This window comes from Urocitellus parryii, chromosome 10, assembly GCF_045843805.1.
Source record: "Urocitellus parryii isolate mUroPar1 chromosome 10, mUroPar1.hap1, whole genome shotgun sequence".
In the NCBI taxonomy this organism is placed as follows: domain Eukaryota; kingdom Metazoa; phylum Chordata; class Mammalia; order Rodentia; family Sciuridae; genus Urocitellus; species Urocitellus parryii.
This window is the reverse complement of record NC_135540.1, coordinates 22,342,888-22,363,533: the sequence shown is the minus strand read 5'-3', so window position 1 is coordinate 22,363,533 and position 20,646 is coordinate 22,342,888. Positions and strand designations below refer to the sequence as shown.

Here is a 20,646-nt window from a genome sequence, read left to right as displayed (position 1 = left end):
TGCATATCCTCCGATATACAGCAAGTCCTCCCTAGAATACGTATGACACACTTACAACATAAATGCTAAATAAATGGTTGTTATACTGTGTAATTCAGGAAAGAATGATATAAAAAAGTATGTACATGTTCAGTACAAATGCAAGGGTCTGTTTTTGTTTTTTCAAGTACATTCAATTTGCAGTTGGAAATCCACAGAGGACCAACTGCAATTGGATTTTTAATCAACCCCCACCATTTAGTCAGGGTCTGAGGGCCTCTTACTTTTTTCCTGTACATACAGGTAGCCTTCTTCTGTAAATTGACTTGCTCGTTTGTGGTCCTTGGGATTTTGTCTGATTTTGTTCATAAGTTCTTCAACTTCGGACCTTGTTCCTTCAAACCGGTTCCGTGTCTGAAATGGACAAAAGATAAATTTCTCATGAGGTTTTTCTGCATGAATTTTAAAGTCTCTGAATAACCATAATCAAATTTGTAGAATTCCTTTTTTGCATTTGTCAAAATATCCCAATTCTTTGTTCAAAGTGGGGAAAAAACGGTGGTCAAACAGCCAACAGAGAAGCACAAGCCACAATAACCAAACAACATGCACTTCTGAAACTTTCTAACACCATAAATAATTTCACTGTCCAACATAAAATTTCCTGCTTTTAGTTCTCATGTTATTATTAAATCTTAGATTTTAAAAAACAATAGATCATAGAATTTCTACTTGGGAAGTAAGATTTTTGCAACAACCAACATGACTCAGATCGTTACGATTATCCTAGCAATCTGAGCACTAGGAAACTGGACATCTTAATTCCTTTTTGCAAATTTATAAACACAAGAGTATATTTTTCCAGGTTGTGGTAATTGCACTTGAAAATGACGTTTCTTCCCTGAAGTGAGGGAAATCTCACCTACAAATAATGTCTCTGATATCTGAAGGGACAAATCACATTTCCGAAACCCAGGAGACTCAGCATGCCAATGTCTGTCAGGCAACTATGCGGAGAACGAATATGGAAGGTGAAGTGACAAAATTACCCAGGAAATTGTGATGCGTCAGCACCACCGGGTTTCTGGACATTTCTTTCATCCAGACTCGAAAATAATTGTATTAATACTGAAAAACTGCTGATGTGAAACTGTGGAGGAGCTGAGATAGAAAATTATTATTGAAATTTCTCCCCTCCCTGCAATGAAAAGAGTTACCAAAGGTCTTAAGAGTGGAAAAATGGTAGAATAGTCCCTTTTTTCCTAGAGGGGTGGGGAGTCTGATTAATAGATTTAAAAAAAAAATAAACCTAACTTCAGAGGTTGATTTTAAACACAAAGCCTCAAAAATAAATCTTTTGTGTACTTCATGAAAGTACTCATGTGTTGCATCCGCTCCCTCTCCTTCCCATGGCTCATCTCCAGGGATCCCTGTCCCACCTTTATTCTGATCGCTCTTTCCTCCCGCCTTGTTTTGCTGAGATTCCTTCCAACCTTCATTTCTTCTCATGTGTATATTAAATAGTCATATGCACAATTAGGCAAATTATAAATTGGGGTGAAAACCACATGTGTATATTAAATACACATATGCACAAATACACACACATTCATTCTCGTTCTCTGACCCACTCATGTCAATGTTCAAATTGTCCTAAATTTGTCCAGTAGAAACTCCTTCAATCTGGCTACCATCTTCTGACACGAATTTATGTTTTTCTGACAGAAGTTTATATTTTCCTTCTCCTAGAATCAGTCATTTCTCCAGAAGTCTTGTTCGTTTCAGTGAGAGGCAGTATTCAGAAAACAAGATCTGGACACAGTGGGCCCACAGCTATGGGGCTAACGTTGCTAAATCTTCCCAGGAGACAGACCTGGGCGATACCCCTACACATATATACACTTACACAAACACAGATCAGTACTTCCACATCTATGTGAGCCAAACCCATGACTTCCTCCCAATAAATGTAATTTTACTCTAATGATTTAGGATTTTTTCTAGTCCATCCCTTTACATATTTATAAATTTCTTCTCAAACACTGAGAGACCTGACTGTCAGTATCCTAAATCTTTCTGCTCAGTTTGTTCAATTAACCTATCAGCAGAAGGAAAGCAAGCTCCCAAACACTCCGGCCACCTTCTACACGCTACGTCTACATCCTCTGGCACAATCCCCTGCTGCAAATGCCACCATGCCAGGCCTCCACCTTGCTGCCCTAATTCCTCAGGGCCTGTGTCTCACAAAAAGAAGAAAACTTCATTTTAGCTCTTTACTTAATAGACCATGTTTATTTAGGTAAATTATAAATTGGGGTGAAAAATCACATTTTTCTTTTTTTTGGTTTGGACAAAATCAATAGAATAGCTAGAACTTAACAATTCCCGATTTCTAATTCTAGGTACTTATGAAAATGCCTATATTAGGCTATGAATGTCACAACAGTTCACATTTGAGTTCTTCACACTGTGACTGGCACTACCAGAAACACTTTATGGTGCTTTAACCCGAATGACCTGGGAGGCAGGTTGCAGCCTAGCTCCATCCAATGTCACAACCATACCACTGCCAACGTCCTTTCCTTCCATGTTTCAGCAAACATTTTAAAACAAACCAGCCTTGAATGAAGCCTTATAAATTAAGCCTTTTATTATAGCGCCCATCTGGCCATAGCGGGGTTGCATCTGGGGGCCAAGGTGGAATCGAGACACATTTCACCACACCTGGAAAACTGATGGGTCAAATGAGAAGGAAGAGCTGTACACACCAAGTTGTACACAGAAATAAGACTTTAGGGTACAGGCAATGGTTCCATGTACAGATTGCCATTTTTCATGAAGCCTTCCCTTCCTGGCCCCATGACTTCATTCATGGGGCAAAAGATGGCACAGTGTAATTCAAAACATGAAGAGGATTTCATGAAACCAGTTCCACACCAGGAGCAGCCCGACAAAGCCCTACTCAAGTAACCTTCCCAAACACACACACATACTCAAGTTCTACATCATCCCTGCAAGTGCTTTATGCATAGGGAGGAGACAGGGGACAGCAGTGGAGTGGCAAATCCTGGGCAAACAGCCCATCGGGTCTAAAGACCCTAAGACACTTTACACAGAAAACCAGACAGGCTCTGATTAGGATCAGTGAGAAGTGGAAGTGAGTGTACTAGTAGTGCCTAAATCTGAGTTCTGATAAATGCGAGTCCTGTGTTACACATAGGCTGTTAAGCTCCAGCGGAACCAGAAAGTTGTTTCTCAAATCCCGTCTTTACTGATCCCGGATACACCAGGCCCGACCCATCTTCTTCCACAATGCTGAGCCTGAAACTGTGGATCCAGCACAAGTGTGCTCAAGTCCAGTGCTCGCCCTGTCCAGTGGGCAGGATAGTTTGAGAAGGGATTTCTCCTTGGGCTCCTTTTCTTTATCCTTCAAATTAGAATAAAAGAAAAATCTACAACATCTGCTTTTTATGAAGACTAAACGTGCATAGTTCAAATTAAGTCACTTAGGGCAATCACCAGCACACAGTAACAAAATTAATTTAGGCAGTACTATTTTACTATTGTTTTGTTATAATTAAGCCATGGAGGGGATCAATATTGATTTTCTAACAAAGGAAAATATTTTCTCATACTGTTAGACACTACTTAGCCATTCTTAGTATCTGTTAGACTTTTAGAGATTTTCAATGAATCCTAAAATTTCTGTTATTCCTTTCAAAGAAGAATTCTAGTCTTCCTTACCCCATAGTCTTCTGGGAATAAGAATCACAAAAGTTCAGTTACTTTTATAAAATACCCTTTAATTTGGTTGCAATTTCCATTCTTCTGAAATCTATTTTCTAAAAGCCATCTTGCTATTTTCTTGCTTTCCATTTATTACTCAAGATTACAGAAAATGGATGAAGACAGAGTCCCTCAAAAAAGTCTAACCATCTTTGAATAGAAAAAAGTGTAACCAGATAAGGGGAAAATACATTGTTCTTACTTTTAAAAAAATAAAGTTCAGCCTTTTTCTGATCATACAGTAGGTTTTGCTACTTAATTTACTAGAATAACAAAACACTGACTAAAAGTACCCAAGTTAAAACAGAGTTAATTGTAATATTTAGTTTTAAAATTTCAGGATATTTCATTGTCACAATAAACACACACACACACCACACACACACACACACACACACACACACACAAGGATTTTCTTCCAGTAACATGTAGTTTTATATAACCAGCATTTTCTCTTTATTACACAAAAAGCTGATATCATCAAGGAAAAAGATGAAGAGCCAAGAAATAAGTAAATGATAGCACCATTGAGGTGGAAGAGATAGCACAGAATGAATGACAAGTTTCAAAGATGAGGGATTTCTGAAGGGAAGAGAATTAGCTAAGAGCAAAACTCAAGAGCCAGGGGCAGCGGTGGTGTGTACCTACTGCCCCAACCACTCAGGAGGCTGAGGCAGGAGGATCACTTGAGCCCAGGAGTTCCCAGTCAGCCTGGGAGATTTGGCAAAACTCTGTCTCTTAAAGAGAAGAAAAAAAATTAAAGCCTACCTCCCAGGACTGGGTGTAGCTCAGTGGTAGAGCCAGTGCTTAGCAGGCACAAGACCTGGATTCAACCCCAGCAAGACAGAGAGAGGGAGGGAAGGGGAAAGACCCCTAGATCAGACATTCCCAATACTGAAGGCAAGTTCGAGAGAAAGAATAGCTTCTACATGAGAGAACTACACGAGTCACCTCAGAAACATCCAGAATAAAACCGAGTGAGGAGTATTTAGACAACCGAGTAAGGATTTAGGAAGTTCACTGATGACAATTCATACATTTAAACTTTTTTTAAAAAAGGTTTGTGTGTTTTAGTTTTTGTACTTTATTTTTCAGAAAATTGTTGTCTGCCCATTTCTCTACAGAAAATGAACGTAATTGCCAAAGGTGTAAGGTCTTATATACAAAGGATATTAACCAGGTCATTTTCTGAAATATTTCAAACGATAGCAGGACTTCAAGTTTTGCTTATACGTTCTCATGACCGAGTATGGTTCAATCCTATAGACATATCTAATCTCTCTCAAATTATTCTGGTGCATTTGTTGATTCTTGTTATTAACTCTTGTGCTATGGGTGTCCTATTAAGGAATTTGGAGCCTGACCCCACAATATGTAGATCGGAGCCAACTTTTTCTTCTATCAGATGCAGAGTCTCTGATTTGATATCAAGCTCCTTGATCCATTTTGAGTTAACTTTTATGCATGGCAAGAGAAAGGGATTCAGTTTCATTTTGTTGCATATGGATTTCCAGTTTTCCCAGCACCATTTGTTGATGATGTTATCCTTCCTCCATTGCATGCTTTTAGCCCCTTTATCAAATATAAGATAGTTGTAACTTTGTGGATTAGTCTCTGTGTACTCTATTCTATACCATTGGTCCATCCACCTGTTTTGGTACCAGTACCATGCTGTTTTTGTTACTATTGCTCTGTAATATAGTTTGAAATCTGGTATCGCTATACCGCCTGATTCACACTTCCTGCTTAGAATTGCTTTTGCTATTCTAGGTCTTTTATTTTTCCATATGAATTTCATGATTGCTTTATCTATTTCTACAAGAAATGCCATTGGGATTTTGATTGGCATTGCATTAAACCTATAGAGAACTTTTGGTAATATCGCCATTTTGATAATGTTAGTTCTGCCTATCCATGAACAGGGTATATTTTTCCATCTTCTAAGATCTTCTTCTACTTCTCTCTTTAGGGTTCTGTAGTTTTCATTGTATAAATCTTTCACCTCTTTTGTTAGGTTGATTCCCAAGTATTTTATTTTTTTGGAGGATACTGTGAATGGAGTGTTTTTCCTCATTTGTCGCTGATATACAGAAATGCCTTTGATTTATGTGTGTTGATTTTATATCCTGCCACTTTGCTGAATTCATTTATTAGTTCTAGTAGTTTCTTTGTAGACCCTTTTGGGTCTTCTAGGTATAGAATCATGTCATCTACAAATAGTGATAATTTAAGTTCTTCTTTTCCTATTTTTATGCCTTTAATTTCTTTCGTCTGTCTAATTGCTCTGGCCAGTGTTTCGAGAACTATATTGAATAGAAGTGGTGATAGAGGGCATCCCTGTCTTGTTCCAGATTTTAGAGGGAATGCCTTCAACTTTTGTCCACTCAGAATGATGCTGGCCTGAGGCTTAGCATAGATAGCTTTTACAATGTCAAGGTAAGTTCCTGTTATCCCTAGTTTTTCTAATGTTTTGAACATAAAGGGATGCTGTACTTTGTTGAATGCTTTTTCTGCGTCTATTGAGATGATCATATGGTTCTTATCTTTGAGTCTATTGATGTGGTGAATAACATTTATTGATTTCTGTACATTGAACCAGCCTTGCATCCCAGGGATGAATCCTACTTGATCATGGTGCACAATTTTTTTGATGTGTTTTTGAATTCGATTCGCCAGAATTTTATTGAGGATTTTTGCATCTAGGTTCATTAGAGATATTGGTCTGTAGTTTTCTTTCTTTGAGGTGTCTTTGTCTGGTTTCGGAAACAGGGTGATGTTGGCCTCATAGAATGAATTTGGAAGAGCTCCCTCTTTTTCTATTTCCTGAAATAACTTGAAAAGTATTGGTATTAATTCTTCTTTAAAGGTTCTGTAAAACTCCGCTGTATACCCACCTGGTCCTGGGATTTTCTTGGTTGGTAGTCTTTTGATGGCTTCTTCAATTTCATCCATTGATATTGGTCTGTTCAAATTTTGTGTATCCTCCTGACTCAGTCTGGGCAAATCATATGACTTAAGAAATTTATCGATGTCTTCACTATCTTCTATTTTATTGGAATATAAGTTTTCAAAATAATTTCTAATTATCTTCTGTATTTCTGTAGCATCTGTTGTGATATTGTCTTTTTCATCCCGTATGTTAGTAATTTGAGTTCTCTCTCTTCTTCTCTTCGTTAGCATGGCTAAAGGTCTATCGATCATATTTACTTTTTCAAAGAACCAATTTTTAGTTTTGTTAATTTTTTCAATAGTTTCTTTTGTTTCAATTTCATTGATTTCCGCTCTGATTTTAATTATTTCTTGCTTTCTGCTACATTTGCTGTTGTTTTGCTCTTCCTTTTCTAGGGTTTTGAGATGAAGTGTGAGCTCATTTATTTGTTGGTTTTTTCTTTTTTTGAGGAATGACCACCAGGCGATGAATTTTCCTCTTAAAACTGCTTTCATTGTGTCCCATAGATTCCGATATGTTGTGTCTGTATTTTCATTTATCTCTAAGAATTTTTTGATTTCCTCCTTTATGTCTTCTGTAACCCATTGATCATTCAGTAACATGTTGTTCATTTTCCATGTGATGTAGGATTTTTCCTTCCTTCTTTTATCATTGATTTCCAGTTTCATTCCATTATGATCAGATAAAATGCATGGTATTATCTCCACCCCTTTATATTTACGAGGGTTGCCCTATGGCATAATATATGGTCTATTTTTGAGAAGGATCCATGTGCTGCTGAGAAAAAAGTATATCCTTTTGATGTTGGTTGATATATTCTATATATTCTCAGCAAGAGAAACAATAAGAGAGGTAAATAGGGAGCCTACATCCTGGGAACAAATTTTTACTCCTCACACTTCAGATAGAGCCCTAATATCCAGAGTATACAAAGAACTCAAAAAAAATCAGACAATAAGATAACAAATAACCCAATCAACAAATGGGCCAAGGACCTGAACAGACACTTCTCAGAGGAGGACATACAATCAATCAACAAGTACATGAAAAAATGCTCACCATCTCTAGCAGTCAGAGAAATGCAAATCAAAACCACCCTAAGATACCATCTCACTCCAGTAAGATTGGCAGCCACTATGAAGTCAAACAACAACAAGTGCTGAGGAGGATGTGGAGAAAAGGGTACTCTTGTACATTGCTGGTGGGACTGCAAATTGGTGTGGCCAATTTGGAAAGCAGTTTGGAGATTCCTGGGAAAGCTGGGAATGGATCCACCATTTGACCCTGCTATTGCCCTTCTTGGACTATTCCCTGAAGACCTCAAAAGAGCATGCTACAGGGATGCTGCCACATGGATGTTCATAGCAGCACAATTCACAATAGCTAGACTGTGGAACCAACCCAGATGCCCTTCAATAGATGAATGGATAAAAAAAATGTGGCATCTATACACAATGGAGTACTATGCAGCAATAAAAAATGACAAAATCATAGAATTTGCAGGGAAATGGATGGCACTAGAGCAGGTTATGCTTAGTGAAGCTAGTCAATCCCTAAAAAACAAATACCAAATGTCTTCTTTGATATAATGAGAGCAACTATGAACAGAGCAGGGAGGAAGAGCAGGAAGAAAAGATTAACATTAAACAGAGACATGAGATGGGAGGGAAAGGGAGAGAAAAGGGAAATTGCATGGAAATGAAGGGAGACCCTCACTGCTATACAAAATTACATATAAGAGGTTGTGAGGGGAATGGGAAAATAAACAGGGAGAGAAATGAATTACAGTAGATGGGGTAGAGAGAGAAGATGGGAGGGGAGGGGAGGGGGTATAGCAGGGGATAGGAAAGGTAGCAGAATACAACAGTTACTAATAGGGCATTATGTAAAATTGTGGATGTGTAACCGACGTGATTCTGCAATCTGCATTTGGGGTAAAATTGGGAGTTCATAACCCACTTCAATCTAATGTATGAAATATGATATGTCAAGAGCTTTGTAATGTTGTGAACAACCAATAAAAAAAAATGCAAAGTGTTGACAACGGGGAACTGGAAAAAAAAAGTAATTATTCTGGTGCATGTAAAGTAACTAGATCCCCTATTCCCTATAGATACATTACGAACATACTTTCATGCATAAACAAGATAGTTTCACTGAAGGCCCCCGGTGGCTGATATGTCCCTAACATGTCACCTCAGAGCTTGGAGCAGAGCTGGCTTCCCAGGGAGGTAGGCTGTACAGCCACACAGGGCTGTGCTCAGAAAGTCTCAGGCCAGGCTTAATGTTTTGCTGTCTCTGTCTTGAAACTTCTTCATCCTTTTTTAATAAGGAGCTCAATTTTTTTCACTTTACATGTGCCCCACAAATCCTATCTACGGTCCTGTCTGAAAGTTCTCCTCCAGGTCAACCCTGAACTTGACAGATGAGGCCCAGATGGAAAAGCCAATTTCAACAAGTTACATCCCCAGTTGGTGGAAGGTGGAGCAGGGAGGGGGTATGATATCAGAATCATAATCTAATCTTCTAATGGGAAGTTGTACTCCATGTATGTATATTATGTCAAAGTACACTCTGTCGTGTATGTCTAAAGAGAATAAATTAAAAAATGTAAAAACAAGATGCATTTATATTCCGACTTTAAAAATAATGGTAATCATCTAATCTTTTAAACTAACATCTTTATAAAACTGTGTTCTGCAGTTTACTATTCTTTAGACTAAACATGTTACGGAATGATTTTGAGGTGAGTATAACTAGTCTATATAGATTTGGAATTATATTTTTAAATTGTTACATTATGGTAATATCCATATTTTATAATTCTTTTCACTGATCTTGGGACCACGGCAGCAGGAAAATATCTACAAGGATTCTAATAATTTTGACCCAGCTAAATGGCCAAACAATCTATGAATGGAAACTAAAACCAAACTTAATTTGGGGGTCCTCCACTGAAATAAAGAGCAAGTTGCTCCTGCAGAGACCAGCAGCTGAGGAGCTGCCCCTGCCACTCTGCAGTGGCCCCACAGGCCCTAAGAAAGCTACAAAGGGAGACAGCCTCCTCCACAGGCCTAAGACAGGCTAACTAAATCTACACATTGTGAGTTCTCTCTGTTGTCTCTTGTTTAAAAAGCTTATTTCACCTGCAGAGATTTCCAAGAAGAAACCTTTGAAATAGATCTTCCTTCAAAGCTGGCTTTAAATAAAACCTATCGTTCTACCAAATGGACTCCGAATATTTCTGGAGCAGCAAAGATTATAACCTACCCCACTCCCTGGGCTGGTATTGGTGCTGCTCAGTAACAAAACTGACATATCAATTATAAAAATAAGATTTTATCATCTATATTGCCAAATATGGAGAACTGTATAAAAAATGGGGGGAGGCTTTATTCTCAATTTCTAATCGTGCAATAAATAAAAGCACAAGCAGTTAATGCCTCAAAACTGACTGTCCATCTATTTTATATCTTTCAGTGTATGCTATGAGTTTGGCCCAAAGCTGTATAACACTAAATCTCTAACAAGGCTTCAATATTTGTTAAACATACCCTGACTAGCTTTTCCATGAGGACACATCTAGGATCAACCAAAATGTTGAGAGAAAAAAAACTTCTGCCACTTAAAATCATATACACTGTACTGTTTAGTAAATACATTCTCTAAAATCGCCTTATTCAAGATCTGCCAAAAAGCATCTGATTTCCAAAGAAAAACAATGCAGACTGATAGCAATTGTGTACAAGTGCACACTAGTGAACATACCTAAAATGTAGGGAAGAACTTCCACTGGAAACCTAAACCTGTCTAAGAATAAAGTCATGAAGTTTGGTTAACAGAGAAGAAATTCAATTATCATTTTAAAGCCTTTAACTAAAGTGCAGGGTCCGTTAGCAGATTCATGCACAGTGACTCAGTTAACATAACAAAACTCATTTTTAAAACTGTTCCAGAAAGTTCAGGAAGAACCACCAGGTGGCAGAATTTCCTGAGGCTCAATTAACTGAAGAGCAGTTAGTTACTTGAAAAGCTGACCACTAGGTGGCATTAGACCCCCACTTTCTCAGTCCCCACCGAGCAGCCTGATCTTAGTTTAATAAGACTTTTCCCATACGAAACACATGAAAAAATTCTTTCTCACACCAGAAAGTTTTGTTTCCTTACATTTTGAATGTTGATCTGTAATTCCATTTTGTAGTGATTGAAGTCTTTGGCAAGTTCATGGCCCTGATGATAGAAAGTAAACATTCCCTGAAAAAATGACAGCATCTAAGACAAAGGAGAAAAAGGGACATTAGCAGGGGGGAAAATCCGTCACATACACTGAAAAATCACATACACTGTCAAGTGCTTCCCTCTCCTCTCACTGCACCCCACTGATGTTATTCTAAGGAAGTCAGGAGAAGTCAAAGACATCGAAGTGCACATTATTAATTGGTCTTTATTTCTATAAAGAGGAAACATTTTCTTAAATCTCAGTGCCCCAAGACTATTTTTTTACAGCAAGCCTCATAGAACTCTAAGTCATCCACTTATCCTCATCCGTCAAGAGAATCCCAATATTCACTTGTAATTGAAACCTTAACACTGTAGTTCAACTCATCCATAAGAGTAAAATCATGGAATCAGAGAGCAGAGCTCCAGTCTCTACTGGCATCCATCCCAGGCACTGCAACCCCAGTTTTGTTGACAGGGATGTTCAGTGACTTGCCCAGGGCTGAAGAAGGGCAGTAGCAGGGTGGTAATTAAGCCCTAACGTTTTCTACCAACTCCTAACCTGCCCCTCTTAATTAGAGGGCAGCTGCTTCTGCCCCACGTCAAAATGCATCGAAAGGGAGAAGAGGAGATTTGGGGGGAGAGTGAAAGAAATTCTGAGATTAATTTTCTTCCGAACAGATTAGAAGAGAAATTTGGGGCTTTAACATCAAATGGCCATCCACAGTCGATCCCTAAGCAATCCCTTGTTATAATGACCATGGGCAAATTACTGAAACTTTCTCTGTTTCAATTTCCTTATTTGTTAAGTGGGATAACAAAAATATCTTGGAGTTACTGCATGGAATGAAGTGAACACAGTACAGTACTTAGAACAATGACTTGAACTAAGAGTGAGCACTGTAAGTGCCCAATAAATGTAGGCCATTATTATTTCATATAAAAGGAAAGCTTTAATGAGGTTTAATTTTTCTCTAGTTGTTTAATTTAGGTTATTTTTATTATTCCAACAAGTTTTTAATCAATCAGTACTTAACAGTTCTTTTGTTTCTCAAAACCATGAATGTATTAGGTAAACTGTAATAGTATTAAACTGGAACTCAAAGTTGTATAATACAAAAAGACCATTACAATTAAAATAAATATTGAGAATGGCTTCCAATGTTTCTCAGTTTTTGCTAAAACTCTCAGTATGAAATATCCTTGACATTTAATTAAGACACATACATTTACATACATGTATTTGAACATAAAAATAACTAAAGCTATTAGAAAAACATTTTTGTGATAACAAAAAATCAAGTGTTTCTTGAAACAAAATGCTAGATTCACTCCCTGGGTGCAATGACTCAACCTGTAAATCCAGCAGCTCCAGAGGCTGAGGCAGGAGGATTGTGAGTTCAAAGCTCCAGCCTCACCAACAGTGAAGCCCTAAGCAACTCAGTGAGGCCTCGTCTCTAAAGAAAATATAAAATAGGGCCGGGGATGTGGCTCAGTAGTGGATTGCCCCCAAGTTCAATCTCTGGTACTCCCCACAAAAAGAAATGCTAGATTCACTCACAAAATTTCAAATGTTCCTCAACACAGGTTGCTTTAACCATGGTGAGGAGTGTTAGAAATCGTGATAAAAAAAATAACTGTTCAATTGTTAAATGGACAGAGTTTGGATGGGTAAAGTTACTTTAAAAATGATCTTGAGTAAAGATGATCCTACAAAATCCCACTTTCACACACATTTTGATATTAATTCTTGCAGAGGGATTTTTTAAAGAGTGAAGCTCTAAGGAAAATGGCCAAAATTGCCCATGACTAAACTTCTTGAGATCATGTGCCAACAGAAATATTCATTGTGTGTTGCTGTACAAAAGAGGCTGAGGACCACTGATTTAGAGGCGATTCCCTGACTTTGTGACTGTGTCCATCCTTCTATGTATAATGTCTGCCTTCATGTTTACACACTGTAGCCTCTAGGAACCATGTTAGATCTAAGGGAAAATATGACTATTATATTACCAAAATGTATCACCAAAATAGCAAACAACTTGCTCTAATACTCACAGGCTCCACAAACTCAAACTTCTTTCTTTCTTGGATTTCCTGAAGCTTACACACATATTCAAGAGACAGTTCATAAAAGTGCTGCCGGTTTTGCTCCACTTGGAGATCTGCCTGTGTTAAAGTAATTGAGGTTAGTCAAACTGGAGAGAGAGAAGGAAACTCTATACCAGAAGTTGGCAAACGTCAGTCCACAGGCCAGATATGGCATGCTGCCTGTTTTTGTAAATAAAGTTGTATCTGAACACAGTCAGGACTGTTTAACGTGAAGTCTGAAGCTACTCTCCTGCCACAACCAGAGTATTGAGCAGCTACAGCAGAGACCTCAAGGTCCTCAAGAGTCTAAAATAGTAACCCTCAGACTCTTCAGAAAAAGTGCCCCCACCCCCACCCCCACCCTCTAGGCCATAGCTAGCTGACCCCCAAGGACTAGAGGCCCAACAGTTAGGCTTTCTTCAAACGCTCGTTCCCAACCAGAACTGCCGCCAACTCAAAAAATCACATCAACATTATTTCCATGAACAAATCTTCCAAGAATGAGGTTGGCCTGAGAGAGGAGGCTGGGGAAATTCCAGTCACTTCAGTACTAGGTGATTGAGAGCAGCAGGTGAGGAACTGGCAGCCGTGACACATCTGAGAAACTGGCTCTGGAAGGCAGGTCGGGGTCGGAAGCCCATCTAGGGGTGCTCATGCTCCTCAGCCCCCACCATGTCGGATCACCCTGTGAGTCCAGCTGGCCAGGAGACTATTCTAGCTTATCTCGCATTACTGAACTGAGACAAGAGTACAGTTCCACAGAGACCAACAGGAAAGGAATTCTCATCCCAGAAACCACTCTCACAAGGCACTGTGCAGTATTTCTCCTAACTTGCTAACTTGATTTTCAAAAGTATTGATCTAGACATTTCTCCAGAAAAAAATATTTTAAAAATGGCTAATAAGCATAGGAAAAGAGGCTCAAATAATCATCAGGGAAGTATAATGAAAGACCTCCTCACATCCATCAGGACGGCTATTATGAAATGGAGAAAAGTGAGGTGAGGTAGGGAAGATATGGAGTAAAACTCTTGCTCATCACTGGTAGGAATAAAAAACGATGCAGCCACTGTAGAAAACATCCCAAAAGCACCTCAAAAAATTAAAAATAGAATTACCATGGGATGCAGCAATTCCACTTTAAGGTATACACCTAAAAGAACTGAAAGCAGGAACTCAGACACTTGTACACCATTCATAGCAGCATTCTTTACCCTTAACAAAAGGTAGAAGCTGTCCATGGACAGATGAATGAATAGATATTCAACAGCCTGAAATTCTGACACATGATACAACATGGATAAGCCTTAAAGATACTATGCAAGCAAAATAATTCACACATAAAAAAACAAAGATTTCAAATATATGAGATACCCAAGAAAGTGCAATTCACAAAGACAAAACAGAATGGTTTGCTAAGCATAGTGGTGCACGCCTGTAATTCCAGCAGCTCCAGAGGCTAAGGCAGGAGGATCGCCAGCTGAAGGCCAGCTTGGGTGATTTAGAGACCATGACTCAAAAGAAGAAGGGCTAGGTATATAGCTCAGCAATAGAGCATCCCTGGGTTCAATTCCCAGTGGCACAAAAATAAATAATAAAGATGATTTGTTGTCAAGGCAGGAGAAGCAGGCTGTGTTTAATGGGTACCAAGTTTCATCTGTGGAAGATTGAAAGAAAAAAAGCTGGGGAGATATAGGTGGTAATTATGTAACATGAAGGAATGTAATGCCACTGATCTGCACACTTGAAAATGGTGAAAATCATGAATTTTGTTATATTTTGCAATGACAGTTGGATAAGCTTTTGAAAATAAAAGTATTTGTCGAATACTTAAATTTTTCATCAAATGCTTTATTAAAATGGTGTTTCAATGCAATAACTGTTACTAAACTAAAACAAGAGTTTCTATCTCAAAGTCCTATTTGTATGCCCCTGATCATCAGATTTTAATTTGTGAGCCATCAGCAATAAATAGCTATAACTCCCAGCAAAAACACTAATTCTTGAGACTTTAACAAAATGAAGACATGGGGAGATAAGAGTGGTTGCTTCATTATTACACCAGAGCCAAAATGACTGGTTCAGTCTGAGCTGATTCTTTCTTGTAGCTGTAGTTGCTATTATAATTACCCTCACATTTCTGGTCAACTTTTATTACCACCTGTTTAATATTCTGAATATCCAAAACTATTGTGCCATGTGCTTCACAATTATATCACCAGAATCCCTGGGATCACAGACAGCCCGTGACTTACAATACTGCCAGAGATGTCCAAGTCCTACTAGGGGCACAGAATGATTTCCTTTACCCTGACCAAGTCTACTTACTACATGGTATGATTTGAATGTGTCCCCCAAAGGTTTGCTGGAAGGTGGCCTCTAGGGTGTCCATACTGAGGTGATAAAGTCTTTAAGAGGTGAGGCCCAGTGAATGGAAATCAGGTCACGGAAGCACTATGCTTGGAGGGAATTAATGCAGGTCTCCTGGGACTGAATTCGTTCCTGGGAGACTAAGTTATAAGGGAGCCTGGCATCTCCTCTGAATCTGTCTTCCACACACACCCCCACTCTGTGATGCCATCGAACTTGAGGCCCTGTGAAGAGCCAAGCAGATGTCCACACCATGCTCTTGAACTTCCAGAACTATAAGCAAATAAAGAAGCCAGCTCAAGCAATATTTATAGCAACAAAAAAGTAATATTCTACACTTAGCAAAAGTCACTAGTTGTTAATTAATAAACAATTTCTATGTGATTATCTGAATTGTGGACATTTATACTATCAGAATGTATAAGATAGATCAGTCACATATGAAGTTATTCAAAGGAGCTACTTCTCTAGTGATATTTATATTGAAATGTTATTTTGTTGATAGGTAAAGAGAAACTTCAAAATCAAAAGAAATATTTTGTCACATAACTAACACTTGTTACAGTGTAGAAATTAGAAGTTAGGGATATTGATGGAGGTAGAAGCTCTGTTGCCTAAGAAGGTAAACAAAAGCCAAAGCAGCAGATTCAAGAGAATTACCAAAATAGCCAGCTTTCTGTATACTACAATTTTTGGTTGTTACTCTCATTTGAAACAAGAGGAGACAGTAAATTAGCCATGTTTCTATGCCTTTGTTCAATTCAATTCTCAGCAGTTAATCTCTTAAGCACCTGGAGTCACTGAGGATCAGCAACACCTTGGCTGCAGGCAAAAGTAATGAAAATTCAAACCGAACTTTGTTCCCTTTAAAAAACCTCTAATATGGCATTATGTAAAAATGTGGATGTGTAACCGATGTGATTCTACAATCTGTATTTGGGGTAAAAATGGGAGTTCCTAAGCCATTTGAATCTAATGTATGAAATATGATATGTCAAGAGCTTTGTAATGTTTTGAACAACCAATAAAAAAAAATAGGAAAAACGAAACCTGTAAATAAATAAATAAATAAAAATAAAAAAACCTCCTGACTTTCAAGAGAAGGATGTTTCAAGTGGAAGTTAGTAAATAACAGAACAAGATAGGAAAGTACACGTAACTGACATGAAACTAAAATTCTTCACCTTCAGAGTCTCTTCAAATATCTGATCTGGAACTTAGTGACTGATGAAATTGGGATTGATGAAAATCGCCAAAGCCCTAGCTCAGCGGACACACATCTTCACACTTTTCTTGCCATAAATACATAGAAATCCCTACTCCCTGACAGACACTTTTCTAGGCACAGAGGTTTTGTGCTGCATAAAACTATTTTGTTGACATCAAGGAACTTACACTCCTTGGAAGAAGCCATGTGACAAGCACATAATAGGTAAAACAGCTCTAAGCATATGGAGGGGTGTGCGCCTGTAATCCCAGTGGCTCAGGAGGCTGAGGCAGGAAGATCATGAGTTCAAAGCCAGCCTCAGCAATTTAGTGAAGCCCTAAACTTAGCAAGACCCTGTCTTAAAATTTAAAAATTACAAAGGACTGAAGATGAGGCTTGATGGTTAAGCTCCCATCTGTTCAATCCTGAGCACCAAAAAGGAAAAAAGAAGAATATGGAGGGGAAAAGGCAGAGTAAGGGAAACATTCTGAGTAGGATAGGCAGGAACAGGATTTCCTAATAAGGTAACCTGTGAATACAGCATTTGGAAGAGTAGTTGAAGAATTGAAGCACGTGGATCTGGTTTGAAAATATCCTGGGCAGGGGTCCAGGGTGGAGTTCAGTGTGCCCCTTGTGAGGGTGGAATGCATGAGGCCCTGGATTCAATTTCCAGCAAAAAAATTAAAATCATGAGGCAAAAGGAAGACCAAATGTAAAGTTCCTGAGCAAGGAATTTGCTTGGCCCCAGGGAATGGCACAAGCTGACAAACTGGATGTAGGCAGTGAGACAAAGGGTCCAGAATGACTCTCATGATTCTTCATGGGCAACATTTGGAACTGGATACCTAATCAGAAAGTGGAGATGGAAATTTACCTGGGGCATAAAAATTCTCTTCCAGATACTTGGAAATAGAGATAATGAAGAATAAAGGTTAAAACTGTTAACAGCATGTCTATAAATGCAACAGCTGTCATTGCAAAATCGACCAAGGGCTAGAGATGGGAGCATGTGTAACTCTGTGTGGTTTTCTACAAAGTGGAACAAGTAGAGAATGGAGCCATACCTGAGGTATTGTAGGGAGGATTAAGTGGTATAAAAGCTCCTTTCTGTTTCATAAACTGATCTGCGCCATCCAAATGTCAAAGGTATTAGAGATACAAAAGAAAATGTCACATGGGGATAATATCCAATCAACCACATGTGTGCCCACATACATATTGTTTGCAACCAACTATCTGAAATTCAAATACACCCTAGAATCAATGCTATTAGTGTTATTTGGATAAAATTTCACTAGGTACATGTTACAATGGCACATTCTACCCAGATTCCTTACATGTGTAAACCCAAACAAGAAAAGGAGAAGTCGTACTATGTGAAACAAGTAGGGATGTAAAACTGCAAACATTTTCCTAAAAAAGTGTACATTCTGCATTATGAACAACACGTTATGTTCTATTCAAGCCTTGAGTGAGGAAAACAAACAGCAAAGAATTTAGAAAAAAATGAGAGGTGAATTCCTTTCTCCTTGCATAAAGCTACTTCCCCCAAAAAAAGGTATATTAACACAAGTAAAAAGGATGATTTCTTTCAACCAAGCCGAACCTTCTGTATCCCAGGCATTAAATAAGATTAATACTACCTTCATGTAAAAGCAAAATTATATATGAGCCTATTAAATTCAATCCATTTATTCAAGAAATCTTGAAAGCCAATTAATAGATCCATCCCTGCACATAATATATCTGTTCTACAGTAAGGCTGGTTAAAATTATTGCTCCTATGAAAAAACAGAACCCCAAATTTTTACTACTATGAATTCACGGTTACTCAATCATGATAAGATATATTCATCATTTTGTGTCTTGTTTCACAAGTACCATTTCTTCTTAATTTGTTGCAAAACCCATTCCCCCCCCCCAAATACTTAATTCCAGATGAAGTTTTCAAAAGTAAAGCTCATTTAAAAATATATGCACTTTTTTGGGCTGGGGATGTGGCTCAAGCGGTAGCGCGCTCGCCTGGCATGCGTGCGGCCCGGGTTCGATCCTCAGCACCACATACCAACAAAGATGTTGTGTCTGCCGAGAACTAAAAAAAACAAATATTAAAAATTCTCTCTCTCTCTCTCCCCTCTCTCACTCTCTCTTTAAAAAAAAATATATATATATGCACTTTTTTAATTCTGCAAAGTAACAGGAAAAAAAAAGAATACCTCTTGTAAATGTGAGTCTTTCTTTTTGGCTGACAGATTCAAATGTTTATCAATTAGGCTATAATTCTTTTCTGTTTCTTTGTCGAACTTCTTTTTTTCTTCCTACAAATCAGAAAAAAAAGACAATTATGATTAAACAGAAAAAAAATTCATACACATCATGAATCCACTAGGATGCTCAAAATATGAAAATAAAACAAAGTCCCAGGGAACATGGAGCAATTCAAAAAACATCTGCAGCACCCAAGCCACAGCTTACAAATCAAGTCAGCAGTAGGATCAGAGATGCACTTGATTTCTTTGAAGCCTATGCTATTTTTCAACTCTTCACTTACCACTATATTAAGAATTAATGCGGTCACTCATCCCTCACAAAAAGAATACATAAGAAGAACATATAGTCTTAAAAAAAAAAAAAAGAACTTGGTCAATTTTGGCTTAGAAAAGGAATTCATTTCAAATGTAATAGTTTGGCTCTAGAATTTTTTAAAAAAATCACAATGATCACTGTTGGGAAAAAAAACATCCAAGGAAAGATCATCTTTCCTCAATGGCTGATATAACAATAAAATCCTCTGGTCAGAAATGTTGTTCCTATTCCCATACCTTACCAGTGATTTCTTAACACTGCCTAGAATATATATCAATAGATCAAAAGAGCCTAATATTGACATACTAGTGCTGAGCTAATTTGGTTAATATTACAAACATTTCTCAGGAATCTATATTTGCTTTTCTTTTGCTATAGAAGCTTTTTGAGAAAACAAGCAAAATTTTAAGTGCAGAAAAGACAAACTATGCCCCCTCTTAAGCTGCTGGCCAACTTGGGAGGTGTTTAATCAACACTTTGAGCATCAATGAGTACATATCACAGCCTCATGATAACAAAGTGTGTCTATCAAGTTGGGCACTAAAGCACAGGCCTATAATCCCAGTAGCTCAGTGGGCTGAGGCAGAAAGATCACAAGTTCAAGGCCAGCCTCAGCAACTTAATGAGACCTCAGCAATTTAGCAAGACCCCATCTCAAAATACAAAATCAAAAGGACTGGGAGTATAGGCTAGTGACAGAATGCCTCTGGGTTCAACCAGAGTTTCCATGCTTCCCCCCAAAAAAATAAATAAATGTGTTCATCAACTTCAAACTCTCCACGACTTCCTGGGAAGATACATTCCTGTCTGTTTTCCCACTTCTCTTTTCTTGAGTAAACAGTGAACTAGTCTGTCTATATCTGGTATGAGATTTCCCTCATAAATACTGTGAATTCTACTTCTTTGCATTTATCTCGCCCCACTACATGGGACCACAAAGTTGTTTTTCAAACATCCCACAGTATATCCTCACCAAGTCTTCTAAAGGCCCTAAATTAATGCCAGCATTAATGGAAAAAGAGTCTCAGGAATGGGAGTTTCTTCCCATTTCTAATCCAAGTCCAATTATCAACTTGCACCCAAAACAAAAACAAAAAAAAAAAAAAAACAACCACTCATCTGACAGCACAGAACCTAAGTTTTCTTCTCAAAAGATCAAGGAGTATTTTCTACTGACTCATTCCTGGTGATCCCATGGTCCATCTATGTGAGAGAGGAACCCAAGAAATAGGCAGTTGTAACCTCTCATGTGTGTCACACTTGTTCAAACACAGACCTGCATTCTCCTTTATGCCCTAGTTGTTGTTGTTTTTTTTTAATTTACAACTTTTTATTTCACGTCTCAAGTATCAATATGTTACAGTCAGTCTCTTCTCTGCTTGTCATTATGCTCTTCATCAACAGAAAATAAACTCTTACAAATGCGTGCTACCTCAAAATCTCCACTAGCTTAAAAGCC

General features: G+C 38.1%; 1 protein-coding gene across 1 annotated transcript in view; it reads right to left on the bottom strand.

The window, feature by feature from the left end:
• Positions 1-20,646, bottom strand: part of Arhgap10 (Rho GTPase activating protein 10) — a 302,252-nt gene that overhangs the window by 179,482 nt on the left and 102,124 nt on the right. Inside the window, exons 5-8 of the mRNA XM_026392727.2 lie at positions 18,818-18,919; positions 12,992-13,102; positions 10,883-10,987; positions 264-393 (exon numbers count right to left, since the gene is read on the bottom strand). Of these exons, the coding sequence (XP_026248512.1) occupies positions 264-393; positions 10,883-10,987; positions 12,992-13,102; positions 18,818-18,919 (448 nt within the window). The remainder of the gene's footprint in view (positions 1-263; positions 394-10,882; positions 10,988-12,991; positions 13,103-18,817; positions 18,920-20,646) is intronic.